General features: G+C 38.4%; 1 protein-coding gene across 2 annotated transcripts in view; it reads right to left on the bottom strand.

Moving 5' to 3' along the window:
• Positions 1-19,281, bottom strand: part of prkg2 (protein kinase cGMP-dependent 2) — a 75,377-nt gene extending 56,096 nt beyond the window's left edge. Inside the window, exons 1-2 of one of the 2 annotated variants that reach the window (XM_039758023.1) lie at positions 19,256-19,281; positions 4,275-4,814 (exon numbers count right to left, since the gene is read on the bottom strand). In XM_039758023.1, the coding sequence (XP_039613957.1) occupies positions 4,275-4,801 (527 nt within the window). In that variant the 5' untranslated portion in view covers positions 4,802-4,814; positions 19,256-19,281. Of the gene's footprint in view, positions 1-4,274; positions 4,815-18,153; positions 18,350-19,255 lie in introns of those variants that run through there. The other variant, XM_039758022.1, reaches the window with a different exon arrangement.
• Between the last annotated feature and the right edge of the window lie 414 nt (positions 19,282-19,695).

Genomic DNA, 19,695 nt, shown 5'->3' with positions numbered 1-19,695 from the left:
TTGAACGTGATCAATGAGACTTTACATACGTTCCGTTCTAAGTTTAGCTTGATTCCATTTAATAAAGAAGAGATGTTTAGCTGTGACTTTTACATACGCATTAATAATGTAATGTTGCGATAGATGTTGAGATGATAGAAGTGGGTTAAATACATGGGAACGTATCGCTCATATACAACCTGAATGAGGTGTCCGGTGAGCACCCTCATTCTAAAAGTACCTCAACTCCTCTTCACAATTCAAGAAGCAGCAGTTCTACCTCAATTTGGCCACATGTGCACAGAGTCCCTAACTAGAAATTCTGTGGTTAACTTATTCAAACAGACCAGGATCACAAAACAAAAGTAGACCCTGACTTAGATGAGTATTTACTAACTGTTTAAGGGAATGCACAGCTGTAAAACTGCCTTGTATTGCCAGCCTTTTATAGATACTGAAAGCTAAAGGCAATAGGAAGAGAGTTCTAGCCTGGAGTCCTTGATATTAAAGCCACTCACAAGCCTGACAATGATTTGGGACATACAAGTTTACCGGGGATACGGTTTAAAGGGGCCTCAGGCAGCACAGTCAAATGGGTCAGGTGAAGGACAGTAGGGTGAATGGGATTGTGGTAAAAAGAATAGCCCAGGTTTGTGAGAAAAAGAGAGCCATATGAGACAAGAAGGAAGTGGTTTAGGGTGGTAATTGTTGGGTAGGAAAAGTGGGTGAGCTACCCCTCCAGATAGACAGACACACAATTTAATTAGAATTTCTATTTCAATTCAGTATTTATATAGAATTCACATGCTTTGTCTTAAACAGAATGAAAGTGTATTCTGCAAATAAAACTGTATGGGTTATTTGATTTCATTATTATTATTATTATTATTATTATTACAGTATTATTATTTTATTTATCATGACTTGCACTGGCTAAGGAGGCCGATTCTTTTTTTTTTACTGTGTATTTGTTGACCACAACTTATGATCTAATTGACTTTAGTGATCCGTGCATCCCTGCTGGTGAGTGCAAGTGAATGTTTTTTAGCATACGATTCGAATTCCAAAAGTCCGACTTCACTGTAATATATTTGATTTGATATTCTTTATTAATATCTGAGGGGAGATTGTCTTTTTGCATGACCTTTGGAGGTCAGATGCAAAATATTTGGAATTAAGTTTTAAATACAAATGATCTTCTGTGTGGTATGCTTTAAGTATGAAGCTGAGAATAAGCTGTAATGAATTTCCCCTTGGGATTAATAAAGTATCTATCTATCTATCTATCTATCTATCTATCTATCTATCTATCTATCTATCTATCTATCTATCTATCTATCTATCTATCTTTTGTGTTGGTAATACTTGCTTTCATATAAATTATTTGCACCTTATTTTGTATAAATAGACTATACACACTGCAGACATCTGTGGCACCACACAGGGTTAATTCCTGTCTTGCACTTGATGCTGCCACTGACAGCCCCCAAGACCCTGCATTAGATTAAGCAGGTTGAAGCATTTTGTGTTGTATTGTGTTAAATTACACACATTTTCTAAAGGTGGATACCTCATAGTTTCTCCATGTTTTCCATCTGTTTCTTCAGTGGTGCGCCTTCTCTGATGGGTGTGGAGTAAGAAAATCATGACCTATTTATTTAATTCTGAGAGAAAATAAATAAAGCTTGCTTTTAATGCCTGCATTTTAAGCTTGAGCATTTGAGAGCTCTTATTCTACTAAAGCACAACTGTTGAAAATTGTACTGACATGAATACACACACTAAACACTACACTGTTGATTGTTATAGCAGCTATGTCCAACTCTTTGTGTAAATGTGGGTGACTGGGGGATGTGGTGCGACTCTCACAGATCCACACACCACACCTTCCTATCTTAATGATTTTAATAAAATGACATTAGGGATCATTAGCTGGTCTTCCATTCGTTAGGGAGAATTCAAACCCAGTTCATGAGAAGGAGTAGATATAACATGTCTTTTTTCCTTTTCTTTTTACTTATGTAAGTTGTCAGCCTATTTCATCTCATACTAATGATATTTTTAAGAAACCACTGTTAAGAATGGTGTATTTTCCCAGAACAATAACTATGCAGAATAATGAGACAAAGCTTCTTCCACAAGCCTCATTTTCTCACTAGCAAACTCCTACTGGGATTTAGTCTCCACTGATGAAGATTAATGGCATGGCCAGACCACTTTTAATAAACAAACACATAGTGTATTAAATGGAGGATCATATTTCTGTTAGCAACAGGGCTGACTGGTGCATTCAAACAACACTGATTGATCTGTTCTCACTTTCTCAGTTAATAATACCGATACAGAACTGTAAATAAAAACCTCAGTTTTCACTTTGTCCTTATCAATGAAACATAATGATTAATATCTCTTATAATTACAAGTGACATCTTCGTATCAATGACATTGTGATTATCAGCCTTTTTTGATTGAATTATCTAGATTTCAGGGATTTCCTGTATTCTGCTTATTCAGGGTGCCACACCTTCTCTTTTCTTTGCATGTAAATGTAACATTAAAGTCCAGGCATATGCAAGTGCTTTGTAATCCTGGAAAAAACTGTAATATTCACACTTTATAAATATTAAATTGATTGTATATATGTTTATTACTACATCTATATTTACGTTCTTTTTCTGCACAGTCTTTAAGTTATCCTGCTACATAATATTCTCTGTCTTACTTAATCTAATTTAGATTCACATTAGGTTGAAGCCTATCCTGGCAGTACTGGGTGCAAGACAGGAAACAGTCCTGTATGGGACATCAACCTGCTGCATTAGTAATTGACCAACAAAGAATGGTAAAAGTGGTTATGCTTATTATGGAAATCGTAAGGTGTGATTACAACTTATGTACACTATTCTCACTTGCATACCATTTTTACTTTCTTGTATATGAAGTATAGGGAAAGTATTGTAATCATTGAAAGATTTGATGTCGGAATTTTGATGAATTTTGATGTTTTAGACCTCCCTGACTTTCTCATATATAAGTATTGAAATTATCCAAAAATTCAATTTCGAGTTTTTGATGAATCTCGACGTTATAGACCTCCCTGAGTCTGAAAATACCATTTTTTAAAATTTTTTACATTTTTTTATTAATATTTTATTTTATTAAAATCAAAAGACATTCCATACATGCATGACAAGTTTAACAAAACTGGCTTGAAACAAATCGACCCCCACCCAGAAAATACCATTTTTGCAATTATGTCTGTCTGTCTGTTGTGTGTATTTAAACACTATAACTTGAGTACGCTTTCACTTAGGTCAGCCAAATGTTGCATACAAGTAGTAGGTAGAAAACGTAGATTTCTATAAACATTTAGTCTTACATTAACCGGCAGTGGTACTTTACTTTTTATTCATGTAGCTACAGAGTCCAATTTATTCAACTTTACTTTTATAATAATTTTTCAATATAAAATTAATTTGATTTGATTTGTTGTTTATGGTTCTTTAATGTACATAATATAAAAATATAATTATTGTCTTGCGGTTTACTCCTCAAATATCGACCCCCATATCTGAGTATACGCGAAAGTATACTCCCAATTTTTTTTTTTAATCTGGTTTGTTTCAAAAGTTTATATTGTGTGGTGGGCCCGGCCGGGACACCCCTTCTACTTATGTTCCGGGGGAGCAGCCATGGGCTCCTCGGTACCTCCCCCAGGATGCTTGGTGGCAGCCTCCCTGGTTGACAATGGTGCCTCAGTTTCCTGCGGGGTTCCATGGGAGATTGTGTTCTCCACAAACCTGTAGGGATCTGGGATGGCCGCCAGGGGGTGCTGCATGGTTTCCGGAACCAGCCTGGACACCTCTACAGCCCTGCCCGGAAGTGCACTTCCGGGTGGGTTATAAAAAGGACCAGCATCCACCACTCAGGAGCCAAAATCGGAAGTAAGAGGTTGCCTGGAAGGAGTGGTGGTGCCAAGGTGGAGAGTTGTGTGTTGTCTAAATTAAGTGCTTTTGGAACTGTGTTGTGGCTGGGGGGTTCACGGGGAAGACGTGCCCTCCAGCTGAAGAAAATAAAGTCTGTTTGGATTTTACACGTGCCTCTGTGTCAGTCTGTGCCGGGTCAGGTACTATATAGTGCCTTTATCACAACTGTATAATTTAAAGGCTTGTTTGCATCTTTAATATAATCATCAGCTTGAGCATATATTATATTTTAAATGCATCAATGACTAAAATAAACCATGTAAACATTTTTAGATGAATTTCCATCTTTTTCAATAACAAAAAACATACTTGGAATCTTTGTGAACTCTCACTTTTTCAAAGGAAAATTCAGGCAGCTTGCTCGTATCGTATGTTCTTGAAGTGGGTTCAGCTGAGACGCCCTCTTTGGCCCCTTTCCTTCTATTAAAGGTGTCCTTAATCAAGCTGCTGACTTGCTGGTTGATCCTGGCTGCAGCTTTGATGGGTGATGGATGAAGACTACCCCCACTTTGTGTAATGATGACATCTTGAAGTTTATTAAGTTGAATACACTTGTTTTGAAGTTCTTCGGTAAGCTCAGAGATTGTTTTTGTCTGCTTGGCAAGCTGATCCTGCAGTCCTTTGATTTTGAAATCTTTATCCCAGAGTTCGTCGTCTTTCCTTTTAGTTTCTTTTTCAAGATCTAAAACTTTTAGCCTCAAAATATCTGCAGTATTTTTTATATTTAAACTTGGCCCTGAATCTTTAAAAAGTCTGTTTCCGTTTGTGTTGATTGAGCGATTAACTGTCCCATCTGGCTGCTTTGACTGTTTTGGTTTAACTGATCCATTCCCCATTATGCTTGGTGATCTGTGGAAACAAATTTAACTTATAAATACATAAACATTCACAGTGTAGGCTATAAATGAACTCCATACTAGATATTTAGTATTACGCATACTGTATTTTGCTTGTTTAATTAATTTCTGAAATGTTTATACTGTACGTATATAGACTTACAGTACAAAGGGCTGCCATGATTGTATAAATATCAAATGCCTCCATCTTGCCATCTCATTACTAATTGAATTGATTACATTCTTCTAACCTTACATTCAGATCCACACCACATACATAATGGGGTGCTCAATGATGTCCCCTCCAGATGTGATGATGCCCTTTTACTACCCATTAAAGCTTAAATGCAGATTGGAAGGCCTTTTCACTCAGTGCCTTCACTTGTCATAAATACTGTATGAGTTAGAGAGCACACACCATCTAACAGATTTTTTGCTAATATGTATACTTTTTCTTCTAAGAAAATACAAAATATTGTTTGGCTTTTTTTATTCAATCAAGTCACATCCACAACAGTGCTGAACAGACAAAACACTGCATATATAAGGTAGCTTTGTTTATTGCCATAGAATTTTGCTTAATTTTCCTCACTGTGCCATTTCCAGCCCAGAGCTCCTGGTTTGATCACAGATTCAAGCAGAGCAGTTGGGATTTAAGATCATTTATGGGTGGCGTGCGGGAACAAAGGCTGGTGCTTGATTGATTAGCTTATTACATTTATTTGTTAATTATATTTTCTAATTCTCTGCTGTAATACTGGCATTAGAAGAATCACAGAAATGAAAATCTTTCAGCCCATTTGCAATCATAACAGATCCGCACAGCTACAAAAATACCCTATATAGATATTCCCAATCATACAGGCCACCTTATTACTGCACTGTAAGTAAGGTATTACACTCATAAAACCAAAAATGGCAACAAAATCTAAAATGTAATATCAAAACCAGTGAGCAATATTGCAGCATTTAAAAAAATGGTTTTCTGAGACTAAATGAAAACTTTCCAGTAAAATAGATGAAACAGTGAGATGGCCAAAAGACTGATTTAGATTCATCATTGTGACATTATCAAAGAAAGTCGATTTGATGAACTTTTAAAATTATAGAACAATAACAGTGATATCACACTTATGCAAAATAATGTTGAACATTCTGCAGGGTAGACGGAAAGGAGCACTTGAAGAGAATATAAGCCAAGAACTGTGAGGCTTCAGGAGAGAAACGAGGTCCATTCAACAGATCTTGATGCTTTGATTAACACAGAAATGCTAATAAATCGAAAAACCTCTACTACTGCTTCATTAACTTTAAGAAAGTATTTAACTCCATATGACATGAAAGATCAGACAGCTCAAATATGCGAACATCACAGGATGAAGCCTCTGACATGATAGTGCCAGTAGTCAAGACTAAGAAAGATCCGAGTGAATGGGTAAGGGACACAATAGGCAGCAGAAAAGGAGAGCCAATGTCCCATTATTATTTGTGGCAATCCTGGAAAAGATCATGGGAAACTGGAGTGCTGGAATAGAGAGGGGTGTTGGTACAGTGAATCGCATATTAAGGATCTGTAGATAACATAGTTTTGTTGGCAGTTTTGCTGTCTGTCAGTCTTGTCCAGAAGTGAATGCTGGCATGATTGGCTGCTGTTGCTTGCCACTATTTTTATTTTTGCTGTATTTTTATTTTTATTCTTGTTTTATTGCTATTGCTATAACAAACCATAGCTCACATTTTAAATAAAAATAATATGATTTTGATACAAATAATACGATTTTGTTCTGGATCAACTGTGGATTTATTTGGTCGCTGGATTTCTTGCTTCTTCATCTGGCTGTCGATGGGTTGTCATCATCAACTATGATCTTCAGCATCTTGTCTCTCTAGATTATTATTGCTTGGATTATTCTTTCTCCCTTACTCCATTTTGTTACTCACTTATTTCAGTACATGGCAGCTGAACTTTTCTAGCTACACTTCCACTCTGCTGAGCCACCCCCAGAATTGTACCAGCATGTGGACATCATTCATTACGTTTGTTAAAGATACATTCATCATGGGTCCCGTCAGAACTTCAGTTTCAATGACACACAACCAGTATGATCTTTTGGGTCTTCCAACCAGTGATGCTCAAGGAAATCTGGCCAGACTACCAATTACAGCATGCAGACTAAGTTCGCTAGGACAGCTAATGATAAACCCGCTATTAACAGCATCGCTGTTGGACTTCTTAATATCCGAATAATAGTCCATTAGATTGTGATCTTTGTGACAATCGTAAATATTATTATGTGTCTTGTTGAAACCTGCCAGAAACCTAATGACTTTTTATATCTGAATCAGCCTGTGCCCCCAAGGGTTTGTCTACACCTGTCAGCTTCAGGCCTGTGGTAGAGGGGGTGGTCTTGTCGTAGTTTACAACAACAACTGGAAAGTGTCTTCAGTGGCTCCGCTTGTATACACTTTTGTTTGAGTCCCTTGTTCTACATATCAATGGGCCCATTCCTACGTTACTAGGCCACGCTAGCCAACCACCCAAACCTAATAAGGACTTTTTAAACAAACTTTCAAACTTTTTAACTTTACTTTGTGCTATGTCGCCTAATGTTAGGTTGGTGGGTGATTTGAATGTACACGTGGATAATGTTAATAACTCTCTTGTGATGGATTTTCTGTCTTGTCTTGACAGTTTTGGCTTACAACAGTATAATGATTTTTCTACACACTGTAAAGGTCACATTCTTGATCTTGTTTGTTGCACTGGTGTAACTCCTCTTAATTGTACTGCATCACATCTGCCCATATCTGATCATAAATTAATATCCTTTAATGTTAACGTAACACTCTCCAAAACTAAGCAATATGACTCTATTTCATTTTGAAACATTAAGAATATCCAAGTACCTATGCTTTGCAATGGAATTGATAACCACCAATGTAAAGACACTTTTTCAACAACTGATGAACTGGTTTCCTATTACAATGATAGATTACATAGCCTACTGAACAACTGTGCTCCTTTAAAATCTCGGTCTGTTTCTTTTACCTGCTTTGCTCCTTGGTACACCCCTGAGCTACGTCAGCTTAAAGCTAAAGGCCATAGACTGCAACATGTGTCAGATAAGTCGGGGTTTGCTAAACATAAAAAATATCATCATTTACTTTTCATAAAGAGGTTCTTTCTGCTGCTACATCTGCCTGCTATGCAGAACAATTTAGGTTAGATGAAGGGAATTCTAGAGCTTTTTTTTCTACTGTTAATAGGGTTCTACAGCCACCTAATGCCCCTGCACCTCCCCATTACTCCACTGCACAATGTGATATTTTTATGAAATTATCTAATTCACAAATTAGCAACATTCACCAGCAGCTGACATCATCGGTATGTACATTACACAATACTCTTAACCTTGCCTCTGGTAGGCCCTGCTCAAATTCCCTTTTGTCCTTTACACTCCCTTCTGTCTCTGAAATATCTGATCTCATTAAAAAATCTAAATCTACCACTTCTCAGTTAGATCTAATTCCCACTCATTTGATAAAAGCTTGTCTGCCTTCTGTTATCTCATTAATAAGTGATATTGTACATCCATTGCTTTTTTCTGGTTTTGTTCCTTCAGCTTATAAGATAGCTGGTATAACTCCTAATTTAAAGAAACAAGGTACTGACCCTGATAATCTGAATTTTTGACCAATTTCAAATCTAAAATGCTTGAAAAAACAATTGCAGCATAGGTACAAGAGTATCTTCCTGATAATGATCTATTTGAGCAGTTTCAGTCTGGTTTTCATTATCTCCGTAGTACCAATACAGCTTTGATTGAAATTGCTAATGATTTGCACCTGGCACCTTCATATCTTTTGGATCTGCTACATATTTATACACCTGTGTACTCTTAGATCTTCTTATTTAAATCTCTTGGCTGCACCCTTTTGTAAGGTGACTTTGAGTGAATTGAAAGGCTCCTTTACATAAAATGAAGTATTATTATTATTAATATTAGAAGAGTGTTATTTTCAAATGCAGCTTAAAAAGGTGCATTAGAATGGCCAAGACTTTGGACTTTACCTCAACAAAGACAAGACCAATGTGATGGTGATGGGTAAGAATTACAATGTACATCTGTACCTGGAAGGAGAGGAATTGAAATGTGCCGATCACTTTGTACACCTAAGAAGCTTCACATTCTTATCTTGATTTTCAGAAGCCTTTTGATAAGGTTCCATGGAGTAGGTTAGTGATCAAACTAAATGACATGTTTAGGTAGGTACAAATTTAACTCAATCACATGAAGCAAATGGTTATGATGATGGACTGAAAGCCAGAAGTCTACGTGACCATCATCATCAGGTCCTTCCATGAAAATATGATGATTTATGTTAGGTAGAATGCCCAGAGGGGACTGGGCGGTCTCTTGGTCTGGAACCCCTACAGATTTTATTTTTTCTCCAGCTTTTGGAGTTTTTTTTTGTTTTTTCTGTCCACCCTGGCCATCGGACCTTACTCTTATTCTATGTTAATTAATGTTGACTTATGTTTATCTTTTATTGTGTCTTCTATTACTCTATTCATTTTGTAAAGCACTTTGAGCTACATTTTTTTTGTATGAATATGTGCTATATAAATAAATGTTGATTGATTGATTGATTGATTGATTGATTGATAGATACTTTATTAATTCCAAGGGGAAATTCACAATATGATAAGGAGAATGACAATTAGTTGATTTTAGAAAGGGTGCCAGGGTGTCTCTCAGTGAACAGTGCAGGGAATACTGCTTTTTTAATATATGTGATTTAGACAGGAATATAAAGTACATACTGATTAACTCTTTGAGGGCTGAATATTTTTAGTTTTCTGAAAAGTAATGGCGTCACACAAACATCAACATGAAATGTCTGTTGTTGCATGCTGTGGCTGGCAGACTGTTTTTGCGTGGCTGGGGCAGCAGCAGTAGCCAATGTTGCAGTGCATTGCAATCTGGTTTCTACCTCTTGTCATTGTTAAGTGGCAGTTGTCCCAGGCGAACAGTGCCATAGGTGTGTCAGCTACTTGAACATGATCAGCACCACAAATACCTGGGGACCAATCAGCTGAAGCCGGAACCTCACAATCATCTTCAATCGCTTGTCTCAAAATCAGAGTCTGACAAGTCATAGTCCAGTTCAGAGAGATCAGGTCAAACGTCGTCCCCAGAGTGTTCTGCTTTACATCCACTTGGATCTCTCGCCAGGTGTCACAGCCATCTTTGCCATTGTTTGTGCGTTGCTACTCATGGGAGTGCAGGAAATCTCGGTCAAAACCAACGAAGCTAACATTCTTTCTAGCACCAAGACTCCAACTAAAACATAACGGTTGGTTTTGTCACAGTTGACATTTGATTTCTATCGTCAACTCCTCCTTTTGACAAAAGTCAACATCAGCCCTGAAAGAGTTAAGTCTGCATGATGATACCAAAGAAAGGTGGAAGGACAGTTAATGCACAATCAACTAAATTGTTACAAGGATCCTGGACAGTAGGCTGTGCAAATTTGTGGAAGACAAAATATAATGTGAGTAAATGTATGTGGGACATTCAGAAAGTTTCCGCACTTCTTTTTAACTCTATTCATTAAAAAGTTCAAAAACAAATTACATCACTTTTCTACATAGTCACCTTCCTTTGTGATGCAATTTCCCCAGCATTGTACCAAGTCTTTAATGCCTAATTACTACTCCTCCCGCCTTCACGGCTTACAACAAAAATACAAAAGTGGGGAAACTTTTTGAACATCCCATGTAAGATGTTACAAATAGGAATTATAAAAATGGTAGATTTTAATACAAAACAGAAGATTTCAAACTTGAAGGTTTGCCTATGGGAAGAATCTAGGACTCATATTGGACTTGTCACTGTCTACATCAAGGCAGTGTACAGAATCAAACAATAGGATATCAGGTTATATAGCACTATGTGTGGAGTACAAGTCAAGGGAGTTTATACTTAAGCATTATAAGGCACTAGTGAGGCCTCACCTGGAGAACTTTGCACAGTTTTGGTGTCCATATTCCATAAATGATATAGCAGCACTAAAGAAAGCCCAGAGGAGAGCAGCAAGTCTAATTCCGAGACTGAGAGGTATGAGCTATGAGGAGGGATTGGAGGAGAGATTTATCTCTGCCAGATTTTGCTTAGATTCCCCATTTGTACTGGGGAACACCACAGACTATGTTTTGTTCCAAACGTTTTTCCCTTGTGGAACTTTATTTAGTGACTGTACCTGTGCTTTATTAGGGAAGTGCCCATAGGAAGCATTTTTAAAACTTGGCACAGATATGCAACATTGCTCCCCATGGTGTGTTTAGTCTGTGAAACTTTGGTTTCGGGCCAATTTTTTTCTGCGTATAGGGAAAAATCAAAACATTCACACTATTTCCATAGTGAGACTTGGTAACATTCAACAAATTCAAAACCCTAGTGCTGCTTTCCGGAGCTACTGAACCAGGGAGGCTACTGGACTTTGGGAACTTACCAGGCAACCTCACATGACACTGTATATACTGTACATTTAGATATCCACATCTCATTTATCTGACAATTGAACCTGCGTGGGGAAACAGATGACTAATCTTGACTGGAATAGCTTAGTATTTCTCCTGTTTTTGAAAATGACTGATGCCCTATTGAGACTATCTAGTCCCTGAAGACTTATACCCTTCTTAAAGACTCACTTTATCCATCCATCCATCCATTATCCCAGCTGCTATATCCTAACTACAGGGTCACAGGGGTCTGCTGGAGCCAATCCCAGACAACACAGGGCACAAGGCAGGAAACAAACCTTGGCAGGGCGCCAACTCACCGCAGGGCGTGCACACACACCAAGCACACACTAGGGACAATTTAGAATCGCCAATGTACCTAACCAGCATGTCTTTGGACTGTGCGAAGAAACCGGAGTACCTGGAGGAAACCCACACAGACATGGGGAGAACATGCAAACTCCATGCAGGGAAGACCCGAGAAGCAAACCCGGGTCTCCTAACTGCGAGGCGACAGCGCTACCCACTGTGCCACCGTGCCTAGACTCACTTTAATTATAGATAGATGATACTTTATTAATCCCAAGGGGAAATTCACATAATCCAGCAGCAGTATACCGATACAAAAAACAATATTAAATTAAATAGTAATAAAAATGCATGTAAAAGCAGACAATAACTTTGAGTAATGTTAGCATTTACTCCCCCGGATGGAATTGAAGAGTCACATAGTGTGGGGAGGAACGATCTCCTCAGTCTGTCAGTGGAGCAAGACAGTGACAAAAGTCTATCTCTGAAGCTACTCCTCTGCCTGGAGATGACACTGTTCAGTGGATGCAGTGGATTATTCATAATTGACAGGAGTTTGCTTAATGCCCGTCGCTCTGCCACAGATGTTAAACTGTCCAACTTTACTCCTACAATAGAGCCTGCCTTCTTAACAAGTTTGTCCAGGCGTGAGGCATCCTTCTTCTTTTTTGCTGCCTCCCCAGCACACCACCGTGTAGAAGAGGGCACACGCCACAACCGTCTGGTAGAACATCTGCAGCATCTTATTGCAGATGTTGAAGGACACCAACCTTCTAAGAAAGTATAGTCGGCTCTGACCTTTCTTACACAGAGAATCAGTATTGGCAGTCCAGTCCAATTTATCATCCAGCTGCACTCAAGTATTTATAGCTCTGCACCCTCTGCACACAGTCTCCTCTGATGATTACAGGGTCCATGAGGGGCCTGGGCCACCTAAAATCTACCACCAGCTCCTTGGTTTTTCTGGTGTTCAGGTGCAAGTGGTCGCACCATTTAACAAAGTCTTTGATTAGCTTCCTGTACTCCGCCTCCTGCCCACTCCTGATGCAGCCCACAATAGCAGTGTCATCAGCGAACTTTTGCACGTGGCAGGACTCCGAGTCATACTGGAAGTCTGATGTATATAGATTGAACAGGACCGGAGAAAGTACAGTCCCCTGCGGTGCTGTATACATAAAATGTATGTATTATTATTATTTAGTACCTAAACTACTTTTTCATTGCTTGTAATTTGCTTGCTATTCACTGAATTATAGTATGGTGTTTCACTTTCATTTTTCTCCCTTAAGCTTTTAATACAACTAGTTAACAGGCACTAATGGATAAGTGATACTCCACATTAGGTAGCTTTTGAATAGTGGCATAGCTACAGCTATGCTGTCAGCATTTGTGGTTTATGAGATGCTTTGGATAAAAGCATCTGCTAAATAAATAAATACAGTAGGTGTCATTACACAGTGAAGGGCTGGTTTTAGAAAATTTGTAATATGTTATAAGAAGGATTTGGGAAATCCTTGTGGTGTGAAAGCTGTGTACAAAACAAACAGAGGGCAGAAATCTTTAAATGTTGGGTAATATAGTGCAATTTCAAGAACACATCTCATGATGCACTTGAACACACGATAAGTGATATGATCTGGAGTCATTGGGTGTTTCCGGTCTTTCAATGTCAGACACCCTGGCCCAGGCAATCCAGCCATGGTTGATCAAGCAACAATTTGAGTTCAAGTAGCACATGCGTCAGATCCCCATGGACTTGCTCTTCTCATCCAGAGCCATCTTGAAGCTTTCTTTGTCATCCCAATGGAACTAAAGATGGCTATCTACCTCATCGTTGCTGTTTAATTCACTGAATGTTTTGTGAAGTGACTTTCGAGTAAAAATCCCTGAAGCCCACCACCAGAGGAATGTTATTCATGAGCTTCTGGTCATGTGCAGATGTGAGAATTCCAGTGGGTGGTTTGCTTCTTGCTCCATGCCACTCGCCATCTCTGACAAAGGTCATGGTTTGATTGGAGGGTCATGCTTGTCATCTATAGATGAGTCCTAAAAAAAATCCTTCAGCAATATTTTCCCAAACATTGACATGTTTTTCAGGCACCATCTGAAGTTGTACTCCAAGGTTGCTTTCTTGGAATACAGCAAGCAGCAACAGTCTCAACTCTATTCAGTTATACAAGTTGGACGGGATGAACGGGACATAATACCCAACTTGAATAAGAAATTTGATTTGGTGTGGCTTTGCTTGTCAGGGATCAGTCCTTATCACTCTCCTTTCCATGGCCTGTTCCTATCTTGCCCAAGAGCCCTGCTCCTTCATGCTCCATTTATAGGGTTAGCCTGCTTAAAAAATACTGGTTAGCTTATCTATTATACTGAATATTTTACATCAAGCTTTCCTTTCAAAAAATGCAAAGCATTACCATCTTTTGTTGAGAAAAAAAATTATGCAAATATATTTACATATTTAATATGGCTATTTTTCAAATATAAAAGCTCACCTAAATGAAGACAATCCCTATACAATAATTTTAAAAGACAGCTATTGTGCCCACAGGTATGCTTAGGGGTTTGATGGATTAAAGCAGCAGCTGTGTACTACAATATATATAAGGAGTGGAAAAAATAAACCAAACTTTGTACACTACACAGCAAAAATGAAGCCTTGGACACATTTGAACAGTTTTAGGGTATCAGTACCCAATGGAGTGTAGACAGCAGCCAGCTTTGAGAGCAACTGGGGTTTATAATGTCCTCACAAAATAAGAATTAGACCCTGGAAAGTGGGAGATTTATCCTGATGCCAGAGCTATTTTAAGGTCATTAAAATAAGTAATAAGTGCCCCGGGAATGGTTAATTCTGTGAGCTGAGGTTGTTGAAAGTTAGCGAGGAGCGACTGGTAATGCAGAGAAAGGCCTACAATCTGCTAAAGGGTAGCAAAGTGTTCTCTGCAGTGGACAAGGACCCCTGATGTATATTGGGGGCAACAGGCTACAGTAGGGTTGTTAACTCCTTAAAATGATGGCTGGGCTTTTGGGGTGCAGGTGCACGTGGAACATTTGCTTGTTTTTATTTTCAAATTAGAATAAATACAAGGCAACAAACTCACAAGAAAATAAAAAGTGATAGGAAATGGGTAAAAAAAAATCTAGGACTATAGCAAAAAATATGAATATTTCTCAATGTCTTATGAATGTACATTGCACTTTGCTGATGTTTTTTAATGCAGAATAAAAAAGATAAAAGGACCAGCTATTTAACTAATAAATCGTTTAAAGGGGGAAAATAATTGACTTGTTGGAATAAAAACTTGCAACCACTGCACTAGAACTTACACTAGCCTAGAATATAAAGCCTACTCTGACTACACGTGTTCAAGAAATATTTCCCAAACATCAGTTTTGCATATTGCAATGGAACACAATCATTGAGAATTTGTTTTACTTCCAAAATTGTTCTTTTTGTTGGTGACCTGCAGTGAGTGCATCAGAGGGGCACTAGATGAGTCCTAGATGATGCATATGTGAGCAGATAATAAACCTGAGGTGCTCTTTTAAAAGTGTGACACTTCATCAAGCTTCAAGAAGCACATAGGGATGAAGGTGTTTCATGGAGACACACAGCACAAGCGCTTTAAAGAGCACAATATTATTTCAAATTCCACTGCCTCGGCTTTATGAGTGCTTGTGCCACATGCGCATTGTTATTTGAAAATGCTTTCATTAATATGTTAATTTTGTAACATGTTAAAAATAGCAGTAAATATAACGCTGTGCATGCCACATGTAGCAAATCTCCAACTTAAAAGTTATTGGAAATCCCGTTCACTACAGTATAGTAATTATGGAAAAGCTTCAACTGGGCAATGCTTTACAAGATATCGTTTATCTGCAATTAACTCACAAGCGATTGCATTTTCTGAAGTTGTTATGAAGCAATATTTTGGAAGATGACCATCCATCTATTTTCTAACCCAGTTCTCCATTTGGGGAGCTTATGCAGAATCAAGTGCCTGTTCTGGGAGAAAAGCAGGAACCAAACCATAAGAAGCACCAGTCTATCTCTAGGGATCCTCATGGATAAAGCTATTCTTACTCATATTGGAATATTTAAAGCTGCAATTAACCTACCATGCATCCATTTATCTATTATCCAACCCGCTATATCCTAACTGCAGGGTCACGGGGGGTCTGCTGGAGCCAATCCCAGCCAACACAGGGCGCAAGGCAGGAAACAAACCCCGGGCAGGGCGCCAGCCCACTGTAGACCTACCATGCATGTCTTCAAATATGGTAATAAAACTGGAAAACTTGGAGGAAAATCCACACCAAACTAGAGAGAAACCAGCAAACTCCATCATGGTAGTGCCCAAGTAATAAGTTGAACGTGGAACTTTTGGCCACTGCACCGCTGTGTCACCCCTTTCTAGAAGACAACATTATGTTTAAAGAATTAAAATGAGTTCTGCACTTCATGCTGCTGGGATAACATCCAGTTCGGTGCAACATTATAATGGAACAACAGGTTTGAAACATGAAGGAAAGAAAGAAGGAATCTAAATGTGTGCATGTACAGGCATAAAAAGCTTTAAAATGCTAGATTTTGAAACAACACATATGTTAATATAGTTCACCATTTGAATGTATTATTGCTACTGGAATTTAATATTGTCTTGAAAACTCATGATACTTGATAATGGAAAATGAACATTTCTGACATGAATAATTTACTCACTCTTTATTACTGAAAAGGCTCAGTACTTTAAAACAGCTCTGTCAACTAATTTTTTAAAAACATCTTCTACCCTACAGAATAATTTCAGAATTTTATTTATGTTTTGTTACTTTTTCTCCATGCATGTAGGACTTCTGTATTCATCCATTTATTGACTCAAGAGTAAAGTCTCTTGGAAGCTGCTACTATATTTTTTTTGTCTACATGGCTAATGGATGTCATTCTTTTTCAGGGTATTGAAGTCTGGATGGCTTTTAATGTGTCCTCTTGTCGACTAGTGTCACTCAAAGTATCCAAACAGACAATTTTTTTGTCTTTTATGTTCATGATTTAAAATGTATTTTTAATGCTGAGGATAGTGGTAGACGCTTCCAAGTTTTGTGTAATTTTATTGGCAGCAGTAACAGGCAGTTAAAATATGAGCAATAAATCAAATTCGTTATATAATTATGGGGCATTTCAAAATCAAATAGCAATACTGCAAAAACTGACAGACAAGCAGACATACATTGCTAGGTTAAACTCTTTATGTTAATTTATTAACAGATGTAACAATTTTACTGACAAAATCAAAGCAAATCTATAAACCAGACACACAATTCACGGTGGTATTGCATTACAACCTGTACTTATATGGCCAACAAGCTCCTTGTATTGTAATTGAATAGTTTACAGCATGAGATCGGGGTTCGCATCCCTGCATGCAGTTTGCATGTTCTCCCAATGTCCCCTGGAACTCCGGTTTAATCCCACAGTCCAAAGGCTTGCAAGTTAGGTGATGCTGAATTGCTCCCCCTGTGTGTGCGTGCGATCGAGTGGCGTCCGGTCCTGGGAGCTTGCCGGGTTAGGATACGCAGGTTTGGAAAATGAATGGATGGAAAGGGACAATTACTTTAGAAAACGACGTTCATCGAGGTTAGGAAAATAATAATTGCATATTAAAAAAAACACTGAAAATGCACGAAAAGTGTACTTTAACCTTTATTTGTGGTAAGTGTTCATTTACAATACGAGTCTTACTTTTTAGAGTCTTTGTAGTCGTGCAGGACGATATATACAGTACCCTATTTTATCAGGGAGTTTATGTGTCGATTATACGTTGATTTAATTTTTAATTTCACAAGTCAAGCAATTTAAATAGCATCGGCAAAAATGGAAAAACACACCTAGGAGACAAATTAAGGGTAGCAGACCCCGGTTAAAGCAGTTACAACGCGCCACTATGAAAGTTAAAAATTCGCTGTAAATCGTAGGAACACCATATTGCCACTGTTTAAATTTCACGATGTCTCGCATACGTCTTTCTTTCTTGCGCAGGGGCACTCGCCGGTCTATGCGTGTTAACTGGTATGTTGTACACAAATTATAGTCCTGTTCAGATAATAAAAATCCGCTTTTCTCTTTGTTGGAAAGGTTTAGAAACTGACGATGCAATAGCCTGTATGAAACTTATTTTGTAACAAGGAAATTCGATATTGCAAACAACTTATAAAGCTAATAATATCAACGGAAAGAACATGTAATGTGTGTAGGGTTAGAAAATTGCTGTATGAATTTCAGCAATTAAACAGTTCAATCTTAGTAATGGGATATAAGGAAACGTAAAGAGCAGAGAAAACGATAAGAACAAAACTTCACCATTAAATCACAATGTCTGTTATACTAAGCCTTTTCTTTTTCTTTTTTCTTTAACCATCACTCTCCCTTCAATCTACTCACGGTATACTTGCATTTCTCGTTCAGTTTGGACGGGAAGACCCGTTATAAACTTGACACGCTTACCTTTCTGTCTAAGCGGAGTCTCGCAGGTGCGCGCAGAATTATCCGGACACACTCCACATTCGTGCCTTTTATTTTCTTGTTTCAAAGCCAGCCATGTATGTAACCCGACCGGCTAAATCCTCGTATTGGCGCTGAAAAAGCGGGCGGTGAACCTAAAGCGTTGCATTCAAGGCCGATTTAGGCGAAGGTTTGTTCAGCGGCGCCCATGGCAGCGACTCTGTGCTCTGGGAGGTGAACAGCCACATAAGACAGGATGCTGCGCTTTATCGATCTGCATGGAAATGCGTCCCTCGTGGATGGTAAGATGATCCACCCGTCGGTCCATTCATTTATAGAGCCAAATCAGATCATTTGACGAGAATGTAAATATATTTTCTGTTTAACTAAGAGCTTGATATTTAAAAAAAATCTCTTTCATTTAACTATTTTTGTTTCTGGTAAGACTTTTAACGAAGAACATAATTCACATTTGGACAAGATGTACGAAGGACAGTTACCGATGTCCGTTTGTAGTGGGATTGTTATCCAGGTGTCACGTTAAAATCACCCCTAAAACGGCTAAAGTTATTATCGAATTGTACGTCATCGTGTCCAAGAGAGGTAATTTTATCAACTGGCTGGAAACAAATTCATGAGATATTAGATGCACTACAATTTCGGTTATGATATGAGCACGTCTTATGGACATAGGGAACTAGGTAGAGAATAATCGTCATTTTCTGGATGATATGTAAATTGTGAGGCCAAAGCGTTGATTACATGGACAAAAGAAATTGTGGCGACCACAGTAATGCAAATAAGGCACACACAGCCAGTAATAGTACAGCCAGCACAACAACTTGCTTATTTATTGAACAAGAAAAAATGATGAAGACGTATGCCAACAGTCTAATGTCCCTACTCACGTTGTCCTGCCATTGCGGACCATGGGAAATGTCTCCTAAAACAACAAACAGACGCTGGGGACATTAATGGACAATACTGGACTAGCCTTGCGCTCTTCCCCCGGTAACATACGGCCGTTCTCTCTCTCTCTCCACACCCATTCCCGAGCCCGCAACCCCGTTATTCCACCAAGAAGAATAAAAAGTGCCAACTTCACCATCAGCCTTTTGTTTTTCATTTCCTCTCAAAGTCACCACCCTTCTTCATTCTTAAGGAAACTTTGAAAATGAAACTCTCCCTGGTAATGACGAACTGGAAGGTGTCATGCAGTCATCTAGCCTTGCCCATCTGAAGTGTGATCTGCCAGCTGCCACAATATACAATAAATAAACTAAAAATATTAATTAGTATTACCAATCAATGAAGGTAATGTGTGGATAACATATAGATTGTGCCCTTTCAGCCAAAAGGCCATTTGTGAGGTCAGATACTGGTTTTAGATGAGAAGACCTAGCAAGCAGTTGGCATTCCAATTCAACCCAACGGTGTTCAATAGCACTGAGGTAAGGGCGTTGTGCAGACCGCTCATATTCCTCTACGCTAGACTAATCAACCTATGACTGGCTTTGTACACAAGCGCACAGTCAGACTGGAACA

The sequence above is a fragment of the Polypterus senegalus genome, chromosome 7, assembly GCF_016835505.1.
Source record: "Polypterus senegalus isolate Bchr_013 chromosome 7, ASM1683550v1, whole genome shotgun sequence".
NCBI lineage: Eukaryota > Metazoa > Chordata > Cladistia > Polypteriformes > Polypteridae > Polypterus > Polypterus senegalus.
This window is presented reverse-complemented; position numbering and strand designations above follow the sequence as displayed.